This window comes from Bos indicus x Bos taurus, chromosome 16 (genome assembly GCF_003369695.1).
Source record: "Bos indicus x Bos taurus breed Angus x Brahman F1 hybrid chromosome 16, Bos_hybrid_MaternalHap_v2.0, whole genome shotgun sequence".
Lineage (NCBI taxonomy): Eukaryota > Metazoa > Chordata > Mammalia > Artiodactyla > Bovidae > Bos > Bos indicus x Bos taurus.
Window position 1 is genome coordinate 25639913 of NC_040091.1, and position 20730 is coordinate 25660642.

The 20730-nt window shown below is 40.2% G+C and overlaps 1 protein-coding gene across 2 annotated transcripts in view; it reads left to right on the forward strand.

The window, feature by feature from the left end:
- Window positions 1-1209: 1209 nt before the first annotated feature.
- The window catches only part of DISP1 (dispatched RND transporter family member 1), a 221730-nt gene continuing 202209 nt past the window's right edge, over window positions 1210-20730 (forward strand). The window contains exon 1 of one of the 2 annotated variants that reach the window (XM_027564512.1): window positions 1210-1330. In XM_027564512.1, the coding sequence (XP_027420313.1) occupies window positions 1279-1330 (52 nt within the window). In that variant the 5' untranslated portion in view covers window positions 1210-1278. The remainder of the gene's footprint in view (window positions 1331-20730) is intronic. The other variant, XM_027564516.1, reaches the window with a different exon arrangement.

Consider the following 20730-nt stretch of genomic DNA (forward strand, 5'->3'; position numbering starts at 1 on the left):
AACGGGTGATGAAGAATGAGGTAGTTGGATGGCATCACTGACTCTATAGACATGAGTTTAAGTAAACCCCAGGAGATGGTGATGGACAGGGAAGCCTGGTCTGCTGCAGTCCATGGGGTCACAAATAGTTGGACACGACTGAGTGGCTGAATTGATGACAGCTTGAGAAAACACCCTCACAGGTACAATGTTCTATCCATGATCTTTCAAGTTATTTTCCTTTGATGAGTAGGCCAATCATCCTAATCAACCCATGAGTCAGTGTTTTGTCTGTTCCCCTACAGATAATGCGCTGATTCCCTTTTGCCTGGAGTCTAAAGTCTAAATTCCTTAGTATAACACAAAGCAGTCTTCCAGATCTGGGCTTGCCTCCTGTCACTGCTTCCTCCCGCTTTTCCGATCGCAGACCTTGCTAAATTAGGTGTACCCTCCTCCAGATCCCTAATTAAACCAAACTCTCTCTGGCATCCTTCTCCTCTGCATGTCCTTCTCTACCTTGTTTGACCTTTAACTCTTAGTCATCGTTCATTTCAGACTCACTGAGGAGCCAGTATTTCTATAGTCTTGTGTCTGCTCACCTTCCTACCGCCACCACTGCCTTCAGCTCGGCCATAGTTCCTCTAACGCGCGATGGTTTCATTGCACTTATTTGTTCATATATCTGTCCCTATACTACCCTAAGTTTCCCGAGGGACGGGTCGCTGTTTGATTTACTCTCTGCCTAGTTCATTGCCCTGAGTGCCTCCCTCGCTTCATAAGACAGGGGTTTGCATCTGTTTACAGCCTAGTCGTTCAATAAGTGATATATAGCAGGTGATAAACATCTGGATTAAGGAATGAAGCAGTGCTGCCTTGTGGTGTTATTCATCTCTGTTTATATTTATGTCAATTTTCAACTAGATTGTGGGGGCAGGGGTCAGGGTCTGAGTCATCTTGTTCTTCTGGGGGCGTCAGCAAGAACAGCCCCTTGGTCAAGCGATTGCAGGTGCGTTGGCTCATCGGCTGTAAAGAGAAGCTGCAAGGAGAAAGACTTTTGGCGCCTTGGCCCTTCACGGTAAGCCTTTTTTCTCTCGGCCGGGTGCCCACGACCCCTGTTAACCCCCAGCGAATCCTCCTGACGTTCTGGCTAGACCCCACGGTGCGGTCTTTGCCCGCCGGCCGGCGGGGAGCGGGCGGGACTTCCGCTCCCGCTCGCGAATGCCTTCCGGCGCGAGGCGGAAGCCCGGCTCCGGTCCAGATCGGAGCCGGAGAGTCCCCAGGCACTTGTCTCCTCAGTGGATGCTTCTCGGCGCCCCTGCCGCCGCCCCGCGTCGCGGGACGCGGAGACCGGGTAGGGACGGGAGAATCGGGACTCCCCGCACGGGCAGAGGGAGAACGGTGACCCCAGGTTTGAGGGAGGGGAGTAGAATTGGGGGTCGGGGACCGGGGGCGGGGAGCTCAGGGCAGCCTTGAGGGTCTGGGGAGGGAGGCACTGGGGACCCTGAGGCCGGAGAGGCCCTGAGAAGGGGAGGGGGAGTGGCGGGTGACCCTGGGCAGGAGGCTTCTCGGAGGAAGGCTGTCTCGCTTGGGGGAGTGTCCCGGGACTTTGCAGAGATCGTCTGTGAGGGTGGCATGAGTTGGCAAAGGTTGGCTTGCTGAGGAGGTTTGAGAGCAGGGAGTCAGCCCTTCTCTGAGGGTCGTAGGTGAGAAGGACTCTTGACCTAACGGATTAGAAAGATGATCAGACCACCTATTGGATGCTGAACTCCTGTTGCCTCATTTGCAATTAATCCTGGTTTACTGATGCGGCTTTTTTTTTTTTTTTTTTTTTTAAACCCTTGTGAATTTCGGGGAAGAATTTACATTTCCAGGGAAAACTTGAGCTCTTCCGCACCCAGGTTCAACTTATGTTGCATTTCTTTGTCAAATAGATATTACTTTAAAGTTATCCTCATACTAGTAAGCCAGCCGAAGTTTCCCTTTTGGAATCTTTGCTACCTTGCAGAGTTTAGACTGTCTTATTTCCTTTGTCATGCAATCAGCTTCTAAATGCGTTTAGAATTACAGTGATAATTACATGGAAAGCCAGTGCAGTCACGTTGTCAGTTACTGTTCATTGTTTTTCTGCATAACTTTGTAATGTATTTTTATTACAAGTTATCCGGTTGTATTTAGTTTTTGAGTAGCAATTCCCATGGGTTTACTGTTACTTTTTATTTCTGCTACAAGGAAAACATGTATTTTCCATTGGTAGATTTTTTAAAAGTATTGATAACCCAAGATCTGTTGTTATATACATATTAGCATATTTAGTTTTCCTTATTGGGGATTGTGTAGTGTGTGGGCTTGGTTTTATCATTACCAGAGGTAATTATTATTAATTTTAGTTACTGTCTGCATTTTATTTATGTTTTATGGACTACAATTGATATGTACTTCCTAATCTACATCATTATAGTGTCTCACTTCTATGTACTTACAAAGACTGTTTTAGCTTTAGGTAATGGCAAATTTTGTATTTTTGTCACAAACCGGGCAAGGTACCTACGGAGAGCATTGTCCTTGGTGGAGGGTGATATCTGATGATTGAGTCTTTTGCTTGTTTCAAGCAGTTTATATTTCAAAGGTTAACATTTTTTTATTTTTGAAACTATAGTATTGGTTTGTAGATCTTTTAGATCTGATTTAGTGATTTGACTTGCACTAATTCAAGTAAACCTGAGCAGTTTATGTTTATTGATGGCTTGGTGTCTTGCTAGCTTGTAAACTCTTTTCCTCAGCTTTCATGAAGCATACTTGACAAATCAAAATTGCGTATACTTGAGGTGTATAACGTGATAACTTGACATGTATGTATATTGTGAAATGATTATCACAGTCAAGCTAATTAACAAACCATCACTTCACATAGTTACTAATTTCTCTCTTTCGTTTGTGGTGAGAACGCTTAAGATGTACTCTTTTAATAAATTTGAAGTATGCAGCATAGTATTATTAAGCTAAACTCTTGATGGCCTTGAAAATGTATGCTTGTGTAAGATTGTTACAACTTCCTGTGTTTAGGGGCACACCTGAAACTTTCAAGTGGAAAGCATTACGTAAACATAAATAATGCTGTAACATGAAAGGAAATTGAATAATTTTTCAAATTAGAAAGTGAAAAGATGACACTGATCTTTAAAGCTATTGAATTAAATGTCAAGTAGATTTCTCTATGTTTTAATTTAATCTTATTTCTTTAGATAGTACTGTTTTTCTGAAAAGGCCTTTTCTGATTTTTCCATATATTGTTGATTTGAAAATGTGTTCTTTTCCCCTTTCCTTTGGGTTTTAGGAGAAAGCCTGTAGGTTCTTGGACATTAGTTCACAGGAGAGGAAGTGCTCATTTTTGAAACATAAGAGTCCTGCTTTCTGTAGCAAGTTTCTAGTTATGTGTCTGAGTAGTATGTTTGAAGTTTGATTGCTTTGTGTTCTGGATTATCTTTGGAATTTTTGTCTTTTGTTCTAATGCTGAGTAAATTTCTTAGCCTTCTCTAGATAAATTCTAAGTATTATTTTGTAGGATTTAGATGTATTTTACAGTTTAACCAGTAGTGGCATTTTTTTAAAAAATCAGGGTGTGGCTGATTACTCATTATTCTTATGAATTTACTATTTTTTATTTCTGCTGCACTGAAACATGTATCTGTGCATTGGAAGAACTGTTAAAACAGCTATAATCAAAACTGACTTGATATATACATGCTGGCATGTTTCTTTTTAATCATTAGTTTGTAGTATGTGAAGTAGTAGCTTGTTATATTGAGGTTTTTGCTTCTGTACTCTGATTGGGCTTTCTTGGTGGCTCAGTGCTAAAGAACCCATCTGCCAATGCAGAAGATTTGGGTTCGACCCCTGAGTGGGTAAGATCCCCTGGAGAAGGAAATGGCAACCTACTCCAGTATTCTTGCCTAGGAAATCCCATCAACAGAGGAGCCTGGCGGGCTACAGCATGGGGTTGCAAAGAGTTGGACATGACTTAATGACTAAACAACAACTCTCTGATTATCAATTTTATGATTGTGTAGTCAATTCTCAGTTATCTGCATACCCTAGTGGGCAGCCATTCCCTGCCTTTTGATGGAATCAGGAGGATTTGTTACAGCTGAGGAGTACAGCTTTGAACAGGGGGATATCAAGCAGAGTGTTGATCTGCTGATTTTACCATCCAACTGTGTAGTGCCTTTGATGCAGGCCCTCGGCAAGATTAACGGAGGCATAGTCGACCCCTTCTTTTAAAAGCTCTTTCTGTCCTTTTTCTTCTCTGAGTTAGACCTTTTTTTTCATAGTGACTATGATGACATGGCCCTCCGTATGATGCAAGGCAAACAGAAGCTGAAAGGACTGCAGTTATGTTAGTAGAGCCTTGTTCATTCTGCTGAGTCTGAGCCCATAAATCTTGGCAAATTTTCCAGTCTCCAGGCATTGGGTTATGGCTGTGAACCACTTGTTTACATTATTGTTGTTTGAAAAATAGTTTTAATGCTAAATCATAACTGATTGAGGTGATATCTAGAGACTCTACTTAGTTCTGTTTGAGAGAGGTATCACATTAGATTTTATATGAGCTTTTCTATTAAAGTGATAATGATACGCTTCACAGTTACAAATATTGTAGAAAGTACACTGATTGCTTTTAATATTTGTTGTTCTTATTATTAGCTTTTGTTTTTATTTTGAGATTCCGAGGTAAAGAAAAACTATTGGATAAAAGATTTGGGCAGAGGTTGAAGAGGCTGACCATTACTGGTGACATGTTAAGGGGTAATGTTTGAAGCTGTCTGCAGTGGTTGGAAGGAGTGTCTAAACATTAAGGTTGTTTCATATTGCCAGTGCCTGGTGATGATAAGAAACAGAAAGACTTTTAGTTGCTTTTATTATTGTTTTAAAATACCCTTCTGACAGTGTGCTCCCTCATTGCCTGTAGTGGGCAGGGAAAAAAATCCCTTCCATCTCTCCCACCTCTGTGAGAATGACCTGGCACAGGCTGGGAAGTAAAAGTTTATATGGTAATTAGGAGTGTTGGAGAGGTTTAAGGGAAGGGTTGAAGGTTCAAGAAGTGTCAGTCGCTTAGTCCTGTCCAACTCTTTGCCATCCCATGGACTGTAGCCCACCAGGCTCCGCTAGTCCATGGGGTTCTCCAGGCAAGACAAGAGGGAGACAATATATATGTATGTGTGTATATGTGTGCAAGTCACTCGGTAGTATCTGACTCTTTGTGACCCCATGGACTACACAGTCCATGGAATTCTCCAGGTCAGAATCCTGGAGTGGGTTGCTGTTCCCTTCTACACACACACACACACACACATCCATGAAATTCTCCAGGCACACACACACACACACACACACACACACACACACACATAGAAATACATCCATGGAATTCTCCAGGCCAGAAAACTGGAGTGGGTTGCCGTTCCGTTCTCCAGATACACGTGTGCGTGCACACGCGCACACACACACACACACACACAATTTTGATTTGCATTGTTGTATGGCATAAACCAACACAACATTGTAAAGCAATTATTCTCTAATTAAAAAACAAATTAAAAGGACATGTGAATAAAAAACAAATATTGAAGTTTATTTGCAAAATTGAGAGGAAGTAAACATTGGGATTGATGAGAACACTGTAGATGCCAGAAGACCAAGCACTATTTATGAGTGAACTTGTGTTAATTACAGCAGAGGAGGGCGGGTAGGCCCTAGGAAGTGATACATAATCAAGTTATAAGCTTTCCCACAAGAACTAGTAAGATAAGCAGTATCAGTCAACTCCTAATATTTTAAACCTAAATAATGACTATTTCATAGTAATTGAATAAAGTTGCAAAAATAAAAATAGTACAGGGAACCACCTGTATAGTTAACTCAGATTCACCTATTTTTAACATTTTACCTTATTTGCTTTATCACTTAAGTAAGAGCACTTTGATGAAAGTAGAAAGCTCATATAAAACATGCTCCCAAATATAACTGCTAACTTTATTTCTTTTCCTAGTAAAGTTTTTTGTTGGTTCTAACTCTGAGTTCTAGAGCTGGAAAGGACTTTGGGAAATAATCTGATTTGACTCCCTTAAGGATATTAAATGTTGACCAATCCAGGACAAGTAGGTTTTGAGTTCTAAATCTCTATAGCCTCTTCCAGGGTCTTATCATCCTGACATGTTGGATTCGTTTCATTTGATCTCAAAAAAAGCATGTAAAATGTTATTCTCTAGACCTGCCTGTAATCTTGCTTGCAACCATTTAAGTCCACCTCTTCTAAATCTCATTTCCTTTTCCTATAGAAAACAGCTGAACAGCATTCTTTAGAAGAACACACAACTTATTCTATAATAAATACCTTGTTACTATTCTTTGGATAAGACTCTCTTTTCCTTGAGGTTTTCTACTCAAAACATGCTTTCTGTGTCTCTACTTAAATCACAAGGTCTGAACTTGGTTGATTTTTATGATAATAGGTTTTTCATATCCTTTTTAAAGTCAGGTGAACAGAGCTTAGAAGAGTCAGACTAATGTAGAACAATAACAGTGATAAGTTATGTATAAATTATTTAGGTAGTGCTTCTCTTATTTGGTCCTTTGATCCTTGAGGCAGGAGAGGTGGTATCCTTAGTTCAGAGGTAGAAAAACTTAAGCCACAGAAAGGTTCACTGACTGGCTAGGCTGGGCTGGAACTGGGATGCAGCTATTCAGCATTTTTGAATGAAAACACTGCACTTGTATAACTGAATTTTAAATTGAGATTCATGACTTTACACTTGCTTCCTGTTAAATTTTATCCCACCTGTGTTTCAGCTGTTCACCATTTTAAAGGAAAAGTCTTCCAACCCTAAATACAGTTCTCTTTTTCACCGCATCTCACTTTGAGGTCCTTACATACCATGTATTTTAAAATGTACCTTAAAATCACTTGGCTGTCTTATTTCTTCTCTCCTTTCTCTAACGTAACTTGCTACTAGGGAAATAAAGAGTCTGTTGCCTCAGCCTGTACTTTTTCTTCTGCACTTAAAAGAATGTTATTGCAGAATTGGATGAACCTGTAACAGTCCCTTAATCCATTCTTCTACCTGATTTGGGTACCCTGATAACACTTCTTATCCCAAAGGACTTTAGGCCCTTGCCTGAATACATAGAGTGACTAGGTGTTCACTTCCTTTTTATGCAACAGATCCAAATTACCTATTGTGTGTATTTTTTAAAAATCTAGTTGGTTTTAGTTGTAGAGAGACACAGAAGAACTATTTCCTCTTTGCTATGTAAAGTTTTGTCACATATTTAAAGATAATTATGTCTTATTATCTCTTCTTCAGGTTAAATAATGCCAATATCTAGATCTCTCACTAACCCAGTTGTCTTATTCTGGATGCAGTAGATTGTCAGTATTTTGAAAATTCAGCTTCCATAACTGTCTACACTAGTTTAGGTGTCTGATCAAGGCAGCAAATAGTGGGACCGTTAACTTCCTGTAAGGTGGATACCATACCCTTTTTGTCCAAAATTGTGTTAATATCCAAGCAGACACATCTTGCTCTTATATTAAGCATTTGGTAAGCCAAAGCCCCTACATTTCTGCAGGAACTCTCTGTTAGTGTGGTCCTTGTACCTGTAGAGCTGATTTTTAAATTGAAATGCATAACTTTACACTTACTCCCTATTTAATTTTATCCTACCCGTGTTTCAGCTATTCAGCATTTTAGCTTATAAAGACATACATTGGTCTCAGTATTCTTGTTTGTGTATTAGCCATCATTTTCAGCTTTGTCCTCTCTATTTATAATACTTATTTCTCTGAGATTGTGTTGAGTCAGGGCTGGCTTTGGGCTATTTGTGGCTAAGTAGCTAATGCACCTTGTAGGTTTAGAAGTGGGTCATATAGAAAGTTCTCTGCAGAGAAATGTGAGAAGTGCTAGTTCCCTGGACCTGGTTGCCTTATTCCCTGGGAGACTCAAGAATTACTTATAGACCATTTCAAAGCCTTGCTGTTATTTTTTCCTCTTCCTTCCACTCACTTTTACATGCATGTCTCTGAAGAGTTCCAACGTGCCTGTCTCTCTTAGCTCTCAAAACTGAATGTCACCACTTAACCTAGAATAGTTGGAAACTTGGTTTAAAGAAAGTATCTGGGACCCACCCTTACTTATGTTTACGGTGTTGCTTTGGGATTTAGTCTTTGAGATACTTAAAGACTATAGATGGGGAAACAGTGGAAACAGTGTCAGACTTTAGTTTTCTGGGCTCCAAAATCACTGCAGATGGTGATTGCAGCCATGAAATTAAAAGACACTTACTCCTTGAAAGGAAAGTTATGACCAACCTAGATAGCATATTAAAAAGCAGAGACATTACTTTGCCAACAAAGTTCCGTCTAGTCAAGGCTATGGTTTTTCCAGTGGTCATGTTGGATGTGAGAGTTGGACTGTATAGAAAGCTGAGTGCCGAAGAATTGATGTTTTTGAACTGTGGTTCAACTTGGAGAAGACTTGGAGAACTTGGAGAAGACTTTTGAGAGTCCCTTGGACTGTAAGGAGATCCAACCAGTCCATCCTAAAGGAGATCAGTCCTGGGTGTTTATTGGAAGGACTGATGCTGAAGCTGAAACTCCAATACTTCGGCCACCTTGTGCGAAGAGTTGACTCATTGGAAAAGACCCTGATGCTGGGAGGGATTGGGGGCAGGAGGAGAAGGGGATGACAGAGGATGAAATGGCTGGATGGCATCACCAACTTGATGGACATGAGTTTGAGTGAACTCCAGGAGTTGGTGATGGACAGGGAGGCCTGGTGTGCTGTGATTCACGGGGTCGCAAAGAGTTGGACACGACTGAGCGACTGAACTGAACTGATGGGCTCTTACTTACACTCTAGGGCTTCCCTGGTGGCTCAGTGTTAAGAATCCACTTGCCAGTGCGGGAAATGCGGGTTCCGTCTCTGGGTTGGGAAGATCTCTTGGAGAAGGAATGCGAGCCCACTCCAGTAGTCTTGTCTGGAAAAATCCCATGGACAGAGGAGCCTGGTGGGCTATAGTCCATGGGGTCTCAAAGAATCTGACACGACTTAGCCACTGAGCATGAGCACGATTCACACTCTAAGACTTAAAACTGCCATGAACTATAAAAAGGTGTTTAGAGAGACTTGTACTTGGAAACAATAATTAACATTCTTAGAAACTAGGCTTGCCGTTGGCCTTAGTCCATTATACATGTGTGTGTATAATATGTAGACTTATGTGGAGATTATTTCCACTTTCAGTCAATGTCAAACCTTAACATTTTTAATCTAGTAATCTGTTACAGTTGCATATACTGAACATTTCTGCCCTCTTGAATGCGGTTCTAGAGCTGTTCTGTGCAGAACAAGAGACAGCTCTCAGTAACATAATTGAATGTGGAAAATGGACTGGCTTAGAGTAGAATCTTTCTGTCTGATGCTCAAGGGCAGTTGCCTCGGTGATGACTGGGTTCTTTCATTGACTCTGTAACACTGCCAGTTCTCTTCACAATTGGTTGGAAATAATCACAGTGACAGCTCCAGTGTGCTGGAGGACTTAGAGGTCCTAAGCCATTTCTTGTGTATTTAATACAGCAGGGGAGAGGAGATACAGAAACTGCACCTACATTGAGAGATCTGTGTTTTTCTGTAAAAATGACTTCAGCTAGCCAGTGAAAGTTGTGTTTAAACTCTTGAAACACATTAGATTTGTTTCAAAATTGTGGGCAAGATTAGTGTCTTTGTTAGTGAAATTTGGTCAAAAAGATTTCATTAGTTTAGACCAGTGGTTCTTAACCTGGCAGAGCCAATAAAAACAAATGTCTTGTAGTCCCCCCTTTACTATGCTGAAGTGAATTCATAGATATATTGTAACTACTTGCAAAACTGACTGCAAAGGAATGAACATAATGTTCTAACTGTAAATATAAAGGAGAAATAAAGTCATTATATATATTTTTCAAAACATATATGCTCTATACATAGCAAGTGGTTAACTTTGTTACCTGTGTCTGGAATTATTGTGACTGAAATAAGTAAAAATTCAGGTTTATTCAGATAAATTGTACTTACATACATTGAATTCTATTGCAGTCATTGAGGTGATTTTCCAAAATGTTGAATTAACTCTTCGCAAAATTCAGGAAAAAATTTAAATACAGTCTTGCCTTGACTTTCAGAGGAATTATTCTTTGGGCAAGCTTATGTATTATTAAAAATGTGAAAAAGAATTCCTATTTGTATGTTAAATGGAGTTAGAGTCTAGACTTAGATAATTTAAACCGGTCTGTTTCTAGTGGGATATTAAAAAATCGAGGAGGATGCAGGATTATCCTCTGTTGTACAGCAGTGCCCCTCATTCCTCAATGCGCCAAGTACCCTCCATGGCCCCAGTCATTGTCAAAACCAAGAAATGTTCACACAAACTTTCAAAACATCCCATAGGGTTTAAAATTAAATCGTATTATTTTTCAGCTTCATAAGCTTAAAGGAAGCCAGTTTCTTTTCAGTGTGTATGTGTGTGTGTGTAGAACTATCTTTTTAGATTAGGGATAACAACTATGTTTTAATGTCACAGTTCTGGTTCATTGGTGATGGTTGCCTTGAGCATTGTATTAAACATTCTGAGGCAAAGTCCAACCTCAGTAGGAAATAGTATTGTGATTGATTAGTCATGTCTGCCCTAGGTAGAAGGGGAAATGGCTGTGTGGACAGCTGCCACATATCCCATCTCAAGATAGTGCAATATATCTTCACCCACTGGGTACCAATACCCCCACCTTATGAGGTTTGGGAACACGTGGGGAAGGTTTTGGTTGTCATAGTGATGGATATGTATTTGTGACTGTTCATGAAACCGGGAATGCTAAATGACCTACAGTGCTCTAGATAGTTCCACACTGTAGGAAAATATCCTATCCAAAAAGCATGAAGTTACTTATTGAGGAATAACCAATCTAGCTTGGAAAACAGTTCATTTATAGAACCTATTCTGAGCCAGATGGTTACTGGTGTTGGATATAGAGATATCTTGGCATTGAATGGGAGTTTGCCATATGATCTCCAGGGTCTTTTCTAGCTCCTTGATTTCATGTGTATAAATCAGAGCTTAGCAAACTATGGTCCACAGGCCACATCTGGCCTGTTTTAGTAAATCAAGTTTTATTGGAATATCAGCCATACTCATTCATTTATGTACTCTCATTGGCTGCCTTAGGGCTACAATGGCAGGGCTGAGTAGTTGCCAATGAGACTTTATGGCCTGCAAGGCCTAAATACTACTGACCCTTTACAGAAAAAAAGTTTATAGGTATCTAGAATCAGTAACACTTTTTGAATGGAACCAGCATATGAACTGATATTTCTAAATATGTCATTCTGTGTCTTTAGTAGTTTCTGTGTATCTTGGGATTCTAAGATCTTTTTCTGTGTCAGTGTACCATGGCGGGCTAACTAGTTGATGAATCAACAATAAAACTTAGAGCTGGAAAATTCCCAGCTTGATTCTGTAAATATACCTCAATAAAGTACTGCAAAGTCTACTACTTCTCTTTGCCTGATTCCTTAGTCTTTAAAATTGGGCTGTAAGTGACTTTCTTCAGTAATGTTATATAATGTCTAGTTATGAAACTCTTTGAAGGCCATGAAAATGAGAAAAAAAGTTGAATCTCAGAATTTTCTGAAGTCAGTTTTGGAATTTAACAGTTCAATGTGGAAAACATCACTATTCTTTTTCTTCCTATGTATTTTAATAAAGAAAAGCACAGTGAGATAATCATTGCGGTAACATTCTGAATACTTATTTAAAATGCTTTAATATTTTAAAGAGGTTACAAGAAACAGACATCTGTTAATTCTTACTTAAAAAAGAAAATACTAGTTTGAGTATTTAGTATGTTAGTGTAGCAGTCAGGGTTCTCAAGAGAAACAAAACCACTCTCATTTGTAGTGCATATGTGTGTTTTTAAAAAGAGATTTGTTTTTGTGAATTGACTCATGACATGGTGGGGGGACAAGTTCAAAATTTGTAGGAAAGACTGCCAGATTTAAGGTCAGGTGATGCTTCAGTATTGAGATAGGATTCTTTCTCTGGGAAAACTCTTACTCTTAAGCCCTTCGACTGATTAGATGTGTCCCACCCACATTGTCAAGGGTAATCTTCTTTACTTAAAGTCAACTTACTGTAGATATTAACCACATCTACATAATACCTTTACAGTAACACCTAAATTAATGTTTGATTAAGTGACTGGGTACTATAACCTGGCAAAGTTGACAGATAAGACTAATCTTCACAGTTAGTATGTGGAATACTTTTGGTGTATTAAACAAATATGTGGTGTATGAAATATTGCAGTAGTGATTAGTTAATAGGAAAGTCTGTGTGTTCATAGCCTAGTAGTCTTTAAGGGATTACCTGGGTTTTCAGTCATGTGTCAAATAGAGAATGGAAAATGGATAACTTAATCCACCTTGTCACCCTTTGAAATTTACGTTTTTCTCTGTTTTTGTGGTTTTAATATGTTGTATATTAATTTTTTTAAAATGTAAGATGCCTTAAGTAAGTTTAATCATTTCATAACAGTTTTTCTGTTTTTACAAGTTAATGGCTTTTGGTAGCCTTTTTATAGGAAAAAAAAAATGTAGATCTAGGAATTAGTCTTGAACGTATTTAGTCTATTTCCCTTCATTAACAGTTGAGAAACTAGTCTCGGAAAAGTGGAGTGATTTGCCCTGGTAACATGCTATGCTATGCTAAGTCACTTCAGTCGTGTCCGACTCTGTGCGACCCCGTAGATGGCAGCCCACCAGGCTCCCCCGTCCCTGGGATTCTCCAGGCAAGAACACTGGAGTGGGCTGCCATTTCCTTCTCCAATGCATGAAAGTATAAAGTGAAAGTGAAGTCGCTCAGTCATGTCTGACTCTTAGCAACCCCATGGATTGCAGCCTTACAGGCTCCTCCGTCCATGGGATTTTCCAAGCAAGAGTACTGGAGTGGGGTGCCATTGCCTGGTAACATATCCTACTGTAAAAGAACCAAGATTAGAAGCCAGATCTATCCAGTTCTGGTTTCCAATCCAGGGCCTTTTCTGCCACCAGAATGGTTACAGTTAAATGATGCTAATCATGGGCAGGTTTTCTGAAGAGAAAGTCATTTTGAGTCTTATTTAAGGGAGTGAATATGAATTAATAGTTGAGAGAATAGTGGTGAAATTCATGCCATTCAATGACACTGAAAGGAGGGGGAGGGCAGAGAGAAGTGTGATACTGTAAGATATTTCCAACTGGACGACGCATCCACCTGGGGCACACAGTGACATGGGATACCCCCGGGGCTTGAAGAGATTTTACTAGGAAATACAATACAGCCTAGCCACTGGATGATTCACAGGGGATATTCCCAAGGATCTTAAGAGTAGGTAACACTTGGACCAAGATAAGTTACTGAAAGCTTTCTTTGTTGAGGAGATTGAGAATAGAGAAGAATGTAGCTGTTGTAACTCAAGTGCTCTCTGTAAACCCGCATAGGGCAAGGGTTTGGAATTCCTCTAGGAGGGAATTTTAAGGACCTTGGGGCATAGAGAAAAGTTGTAGGATGTAAAGGGATCCTTTAGAAGGTTGCCAGGTTTCAGGTATAATCTGAGCTTCCTTATCTGTAAAATCATAATACCTGGATGCACATAGTTGTTATAAGGAGTAAAGGGCATACTGTGTGTAATGTGCTTAGCAACGTCTGGCACATAGGATTCAGTAAACAATAGCATTTATTTTATTATGTCATAGCAATTGGCTGAGGGTCTAGAGTGAGATCCTTTTTTCCCTACTTCCTTATTCTTTACATCTCCTCCATTGCTCTCTATCATGCCTTTTCCCCCAAGTATTTTTTAATTTATTTTTAATTAGAGGGTAAATGCTTTACAATATTGTGTTGGTTTCTGCCATACATTGGCATGAATCAGTCAAAGGTATATTTGTCCCCTCTGTCTTGAACCTCCCTCGCACCTCCCACCCCACCACACCCCTCTAGGCTGTCGCAGAGCACCAGATTTGAGCTACCTGCGTCCTACGGCAGATTTCCACTGGCTGTATCTGTTGTACCTACGGTAATGTGTATGCTTCAGTGCTGCTCTCTCAGTGTGTCTCACCCTCTCCTTCCTCCCCTGTCCGTAAGTCTGTTTTCTTTGTCTGTATCTCCATTGCTGCCCTGTAGGTAGGTTCTTCAGTACCATCTTTCTAGATTCCATACATATGCACTTGTATATGGTATTCTCCTCTCAACAAAGGAGAAAATTATATTAACAAGAAACACTAGGGGACTCCTCAGCATGCTTCTTGTTTCAGGTTTCTTACTTCTGGGCAGGTGCAGGTCTCTGACTCTGTTTAGTACTTCTCTACCTCTGTGATCCTCAGGCTAGCTCTTTTTTGAATAAACTGTGCACTTTTTGGGGGGAGACCATATTTCAATTTCAAAATTCCATCTCATCAAATTAAAAGGATGTATTTTTCTAACAGCACTATCTCCAATTAACTTTGTTGCCTTTCCCCCACCCCCAACACTCTTTGAAATTTAATTGTGAAGATATGGTTGGGAAGGGAAGTGGAAAGTATAAGATTTTGGAGTAACTTCTCACTTTCCTCTTCAGAGGGTTATTTCTTTTAGTTTTGAGAAAAAAGCAAACTATTTGATGGATGTCAACTCCAAAGATAACTGGTTTAAAAAAAAAAAAGGAATTTTCTATGTTAATTGTGTGTTAAGATAGAAAAACACTTAAGAATATAGACTTGGTAATCAAGTGACAGATTTTTTCAGTGTGTAGGCTTATGGGTTTTTTGGTTTGTTTTTTGGCTGTGTCTTAGGGCATACAGGATCTTAGTTCCTTGACCAGGGATTGAACTTGTGCCCCCGGAAGTGGAAGCACAGGTTATAATCACTGGACCGTCAGGGAAGTCCCATGGGCTTAGAGTATCTGTCTCAACTTTACTGCGACTGTTTCTGAACCAGACCTGGAAACCATTGCACTAGTGTTCAGAGGCTGGTAAAGTTTACACTTAACTTGGAGTGACTTAGTATGTTATCATTCGAAGGAGCCTTTGCAGTGCTTGAAGATCTGTTAAAAAAGAGTTCTTTCTTGGAACACTTAGAGGTGAAAGAGAGGTTCTGTGCACAATTTTATATGCTAGGCTTTTAAATTTAAACTGAGAAATGTGTTGTATGTCTACATTCATAAGCAAAGGAGTTCAGAAAAGCTTGAAAGAGGCCTTTAAGGAGAAGTGAATTTGACTCTTTCTTTCTAGAGATCCTTATTTTTCCCCCCAAAGATGCAACTAAATAAACATTACACTTTAGTGATTTTTGATTTTTCTATAGTTTGATCATAAGATAGAACAGCTTTTTATTTTCAGGCCCCAGTGTTTCAAATTGTATGGTATTCTGTTTCACAGTCCTACAGTTGATAAGTATTGGTGGTCTACAGTAGCATTTGGTCAGTGAGACATGCTGGTAATTATTGTCTCAAAAAAAGTAAATGCTGTGTTGATCATTAGTGTTTGTTCTCTGATGCACACTCGCCTGCAATTTCTTCCTTTCCTGGCTGTTATTTCCTCCATTGGATAATGACGCTTTCTCAGCTCACAAGTGCCCTATGCATTCATAACACTTGTTTTTCTTTCTTCTGTCTTTTAATCTCTCCTCCAAATGAAATCTCCGTTTCTCTCATATCTGATAGCTAATGTGTAATTATTTGATTAAGTTAATTCAGAGTAGGAGTGGAATGATTGATAGACCTAATCACAAGGTATATTATGTAAGTTAGATGTAAAGTGAAATTTATGAAACTAAACAAAAAAACCTGTCAACTCAGAGAAATAGCAGATGGTTTCATATTTAGAGATGGCATGTTTCCTTTATTCCTTCTGACTTCCTTTTTTTTTTTTTTTTTTGATTCCCAATTTCTGTGAGAACATATTTCTTCCCTCCAGAAATTGAGAAAGAATAAGAGGAAGAGACAAGATGTTTGACCAATAGGGATAGCTACTTCTTGACTCTACCTTCTCCAGGCCTTCCCTCTGTAATGTCGCTATATGTTTTTTGTTTGTTTAGTTAGATACTCTTCTTGTGAAATATAACTCATCTCTTAGTTCAGGTTCTTGTCTTCCAACTTGTCAAAAGAAATTCTCCTTATTTAAATGTTGTCAAATTATGTGTTCATCTATGAAACTTATGATTTTACTTTGTTTTTCAGAACAGTTTTAAGTGACATGATGAATTTTTTCCATCAAGGAGTAAAAGTCACTACTAAGTGTGTCCTGTTGTTGAAAATGTCTCTAATAATACTAGTCTCTATATATTGATAATGTATTCAATACTATATGCCAGGCGCTACACTGGGCATTTAATATATATTATATTCAATCCTATAGCGCAGGCGGCTGCGACATGGCGCGCCATAGCTCAGGCGAGAGGAGCCACCCCACGTCCGAGGTCAGGGGCAGAAGCCGGGAGGACCCCATGCCCGAAAGGCGGCAGCCAAGAGGAGTTACCCCACGTCCAAGGTTGGGCAGCGGCAAGAGTGCCACACTGCGACGGTGCAAGAACAGCCGAGAGGAGCTACCCCGTGTCCGAGGTCAGGGAGGGGCGGCGGAGAGAAGATACCCAGCACCTGAGGTCAGGGGCGGTGGCTGGGAGGAGCTACCCCACGCCCCCACGCCGGAGGCCAGGGGCGCGGCCGGGAGGAGCAACCCACGCCTGAGGCCAGGGAATGGCAAACCACTTCAGTATTCTTGCCTTGAGAACCCCATGAACAGTATGAAAAGGCAAAATGATAGGATACTGAAAGAGAAACTCCCCAGGTCAGTAGGTGCCCAATAGCTACTGGAGATCAGTGGAGAAATAACTCCAGAAAGAATGAAGGGATGGAGCCAAAGCAAAATCAATACCCAGCTGTGGATGTGACTGGTAATAGAAGCAAGGTCCAATGCTGTAAAGAGCAATATTGCATAGGAACCTGGAATGTCAGGTCCATGAATCAAGGCAAATTGGAAGTGGTCAAACAAGACATGGCAAGAGTGAATGTCAACATTCTAGGAATCAGCGAACTGAAATGGACTGGAATGGGTGAATTTAACTCAGATGACCATTATATCTACTCCTGCAGGCAGGAATCCCTCAGAAGAAATGGAGTGGCCATCATGGTCAACAAGAGTCCGAAATGCAGTGCTTGGATGCAATCTCAAAAACGACAGAATGATCTCTGTTCGTTTCCAAGGCAAACCATTCAATATCACAGTAATCCAAGTCTATGCCCCAACAAGTAACGCTGAAGAAGCTGAAGTTGAACAGTTCTATGAAGACCTACAAGACCTTTTAGAACTAACACTCAAAAAAGGGGTCCTTTTCATTATAGGGGACTGGAATGCAAAAGTAGGAAGTCAAGAAACACCTGGAGTAACAGGCAAATTTGGCCTTGGAATATGGAATGAAGCAGGGCAAAGACTAATAGAGTTTTGCCAAGAAAATGCACTGGTCATAACAAACACCCTTTTCCAACAACACAAGAGAAGACTCTCTACATGGACATCACCAGATGGTCAACACCAAAATCAGATTGATTATATTCTTTGCAGGCAAAGATGGAGAAGCTCTATACAGTCAGCAAAAACAAGACCAGGAGCTGACTGTGGCTCAGACCATGAACTCCTTATTGCCAAATTCAGACTTAAATTGATGAAAGTAGGGAAAACCACTAGACCATTCAGGTATGACCTAAATCAAATCCCTTAGGATTATACAGTGGAAGTGAGAAATAGATTTAAGGGCCTAGATCTGATAGATAGAGTGCCTGATGAACTATGGAATGAGGTTTGTGACATTGTACAGGAGACATGGATCAAGACCATTCCCATAGAAAAGAAATGGCAAAAAAAGCAAAATGGCTGTCTGGGGAGGCCTTACAAATAGCTGTGAAAAGAAGAGAAGTGAAAAGCAAAGGAGAAAAGGAAAGACATAAACATCTGAATGCAGAGTTCCAAAGAATAGCAAGAAGAGATAAGAAAGCCTTCTTCAGTGGTCAATGCAAAGAAATAGAGGACAGCAACAGACTGGGAAAGACTAGGGATCTCTTCAAGAAAATCAGAGATACCAAAGGAACATTTCCTGCAAAGATGGGCTTGATAAAGGACAGAAATGGTATGGACCTAACAGAAGCAGAAGATATTAAGAAGAGATGGCAAGAATACACAGAAGAACTGTACAAAAAAGATCTTCACGACCCAGATAATCATGATGGTGTGATCACTGACCTAGAGCCAGACATCCTGGAATGTGAAGTCAAGTGGGCCTTAGAAAGCATCACTACGAACAAAGCTAGTGGAGGTGATGGAATTCCAGTTGAGCTATTCCAAATCCTGAAAGATGATGCTGTGAAAGTGCTGCACTCAATGTGCCAGCCAATTTGGAAAACTCAGCAGTGGCCACAGGACTGGAAAAGGTCAGTTTTCATTCCAATCCCAAAGAAAGGCAATGCCAAAGAATGCTCAAACTACTGCACAATTGCACTCATCTCACACGCTAGTAAAGTAATGCTCAAAATTCTCCAAGCCAGGCTTCAGCAATATGTGAACCGTGAACTTCCTGATGTTCAAGCTGATTTTAGAAAAGGCAGAGGAACCAGAGATCAAATTGCCAACATCCGCTGGATCATAGAAAAAGCAAGAGAGTTCCAGAAAAACATCTATTTCTGCTTTATTGACTATGCCAAAGCCTTTGACTGTGTGGCTCACAATAAACTGTGGAAAATTCTGAAAGAGATGGGAATACCAGACCACCTGATCTGCCTCTTGAGAAATTTGTATGCAGGTCAGGAAGCAACAGTTCAAACTGGACATGGAACAACAGACTGGGTCCAAATAGGAAAAGGAGTTCATCAAGGCTCACCCTGTTTATTTAACTTATATGCAGAGTACATCATGAGAAATGCTGGACTGGAGGAAACACAAGCTGGAATCAAGATTGCTGGGAGAAATATCAATAACCTCAGATATGCAGATGACACCACCCTTATGGCAGAAAGTGAAGAGGAGCTCAAAAGCCTCTTGATGAGAGTGAAAGAGGAGAGTGAAAAAGTGGGCTTAAAGCTCAACATTCAGAAAACGAAGATCATGGCATCCAGTCCCACCACTTCATGGGAAATAGATGGGGAAACAGTGGAAACAGTGTCAGACTTTATTTTGGGGGGCTCCAAAATCACCGCAGATGGTGACTGCAGCCATGAAATTAAAAGACGCTTACTCCTTGGAAGGAAAGTTATGACCAACCTAGATAGCATATTAAAAAGCAGAGACATTACTTTGCCAACAAAGGTTCGTCTAGTCAAGGCTATGGTTTTTCCTGTGGTCATGTATGGATGTGAGAGTTGGACTGTGAAGAAGGCTGAGTGCCTAAGAATTGATGCTTTTGAAGTGTGGTGTTGGAGAAGACTCTTGAGAGTCCCTTGGACTGCAAGGAGATCCAACCAGTCCATTCTGAAGATCAGCCCTGGGATTTCTTTGGAGGGAATGATGCTAAAGCTGAAACTCCAGTACTTTGGCCACCTCATGCGAAGAGTTGACTCATTGGAAAAGACTCTGATGCTGGGAGGGATTGGGGGCAGGAGAAGGGGACGACAGAGGATGAGATGGCTGGATGGCATCACCGACTCGATGGACGTGAGTCTGAGTGAACTCTGGGAGTTGGTGATGGACAGGGAGGCCTGGCATGCTGCGATTCATGGGATCGCAAAGAGTCGGACATGACTGAGCGACTGATCTGATCTGATCTGATCTGATATTCAATCCTTGTAACAACCTTTATATAAGGTAAATATTTATATTTCACTTTTAGAGGTGAGTTAAGTTTGGAGAGAGTAAATCATTTGTGTAAGTTTATACTACTTGTAAATGGTGGAACTAATTTTAAAACCCATCTGCTTTTGGTTGTACACTGTTTTCCTTTGCATTTGAAAAGCACCTGAAATATTTTGGGGCCTGTACCTACAGTACTTTTTAGAGAGTATGAGCAGCGTGTTGAGTCTAGAATTTTTTTGTTTTGTATATCCTTGTACTCCTGAAAGTGTTTTATGATTCATTTGCTCCACTTTAAACTTTTATTAATGCAATCAGTTTATTACTGATAAATGTGTTATTTTTGTTTGTTTGTTTCCCAAGGATGGTACTATAATTAATGTAGCATCTAGCATAAAGAAGTAGATGTCTAATATTTGCTGCATGAATAGAAACAACAATGAAAAGAGAAGTGACAGGTAATATGAGGGGGGTGTTCACATAAAAATTCATTTCTTTTGGAATGTGAAGCAGGAACATTCCTCATATTACAGCATGCTACAGGGCAGGGGTAGAATCCAAGCTTTGATTAAAATCATCCAAACTCTTTTATTTCTTTGCTTTACTACCACAGATTTTTGCAGGCTGAAAAGAATAATGGAGAGAGTAATGATAAAATACATTTCCATCTGCTGCAAAAAAAACAACAAAACAACATTTAGACAGTTTCATTTTTTTTTAACCTAGATTAAAAAGGCTGCTTTGAAATGAAGAGTAAATTAGTGGCTACCTAATAAGTAGTTATTACATTTGTGCTGGAAGCCTGTTCAGGTGATACTGAAGGTGCCGGCTGCCAGTTAACAGTTCAGGCTCAAATAGTTTCTCCCTTGGGGATAGT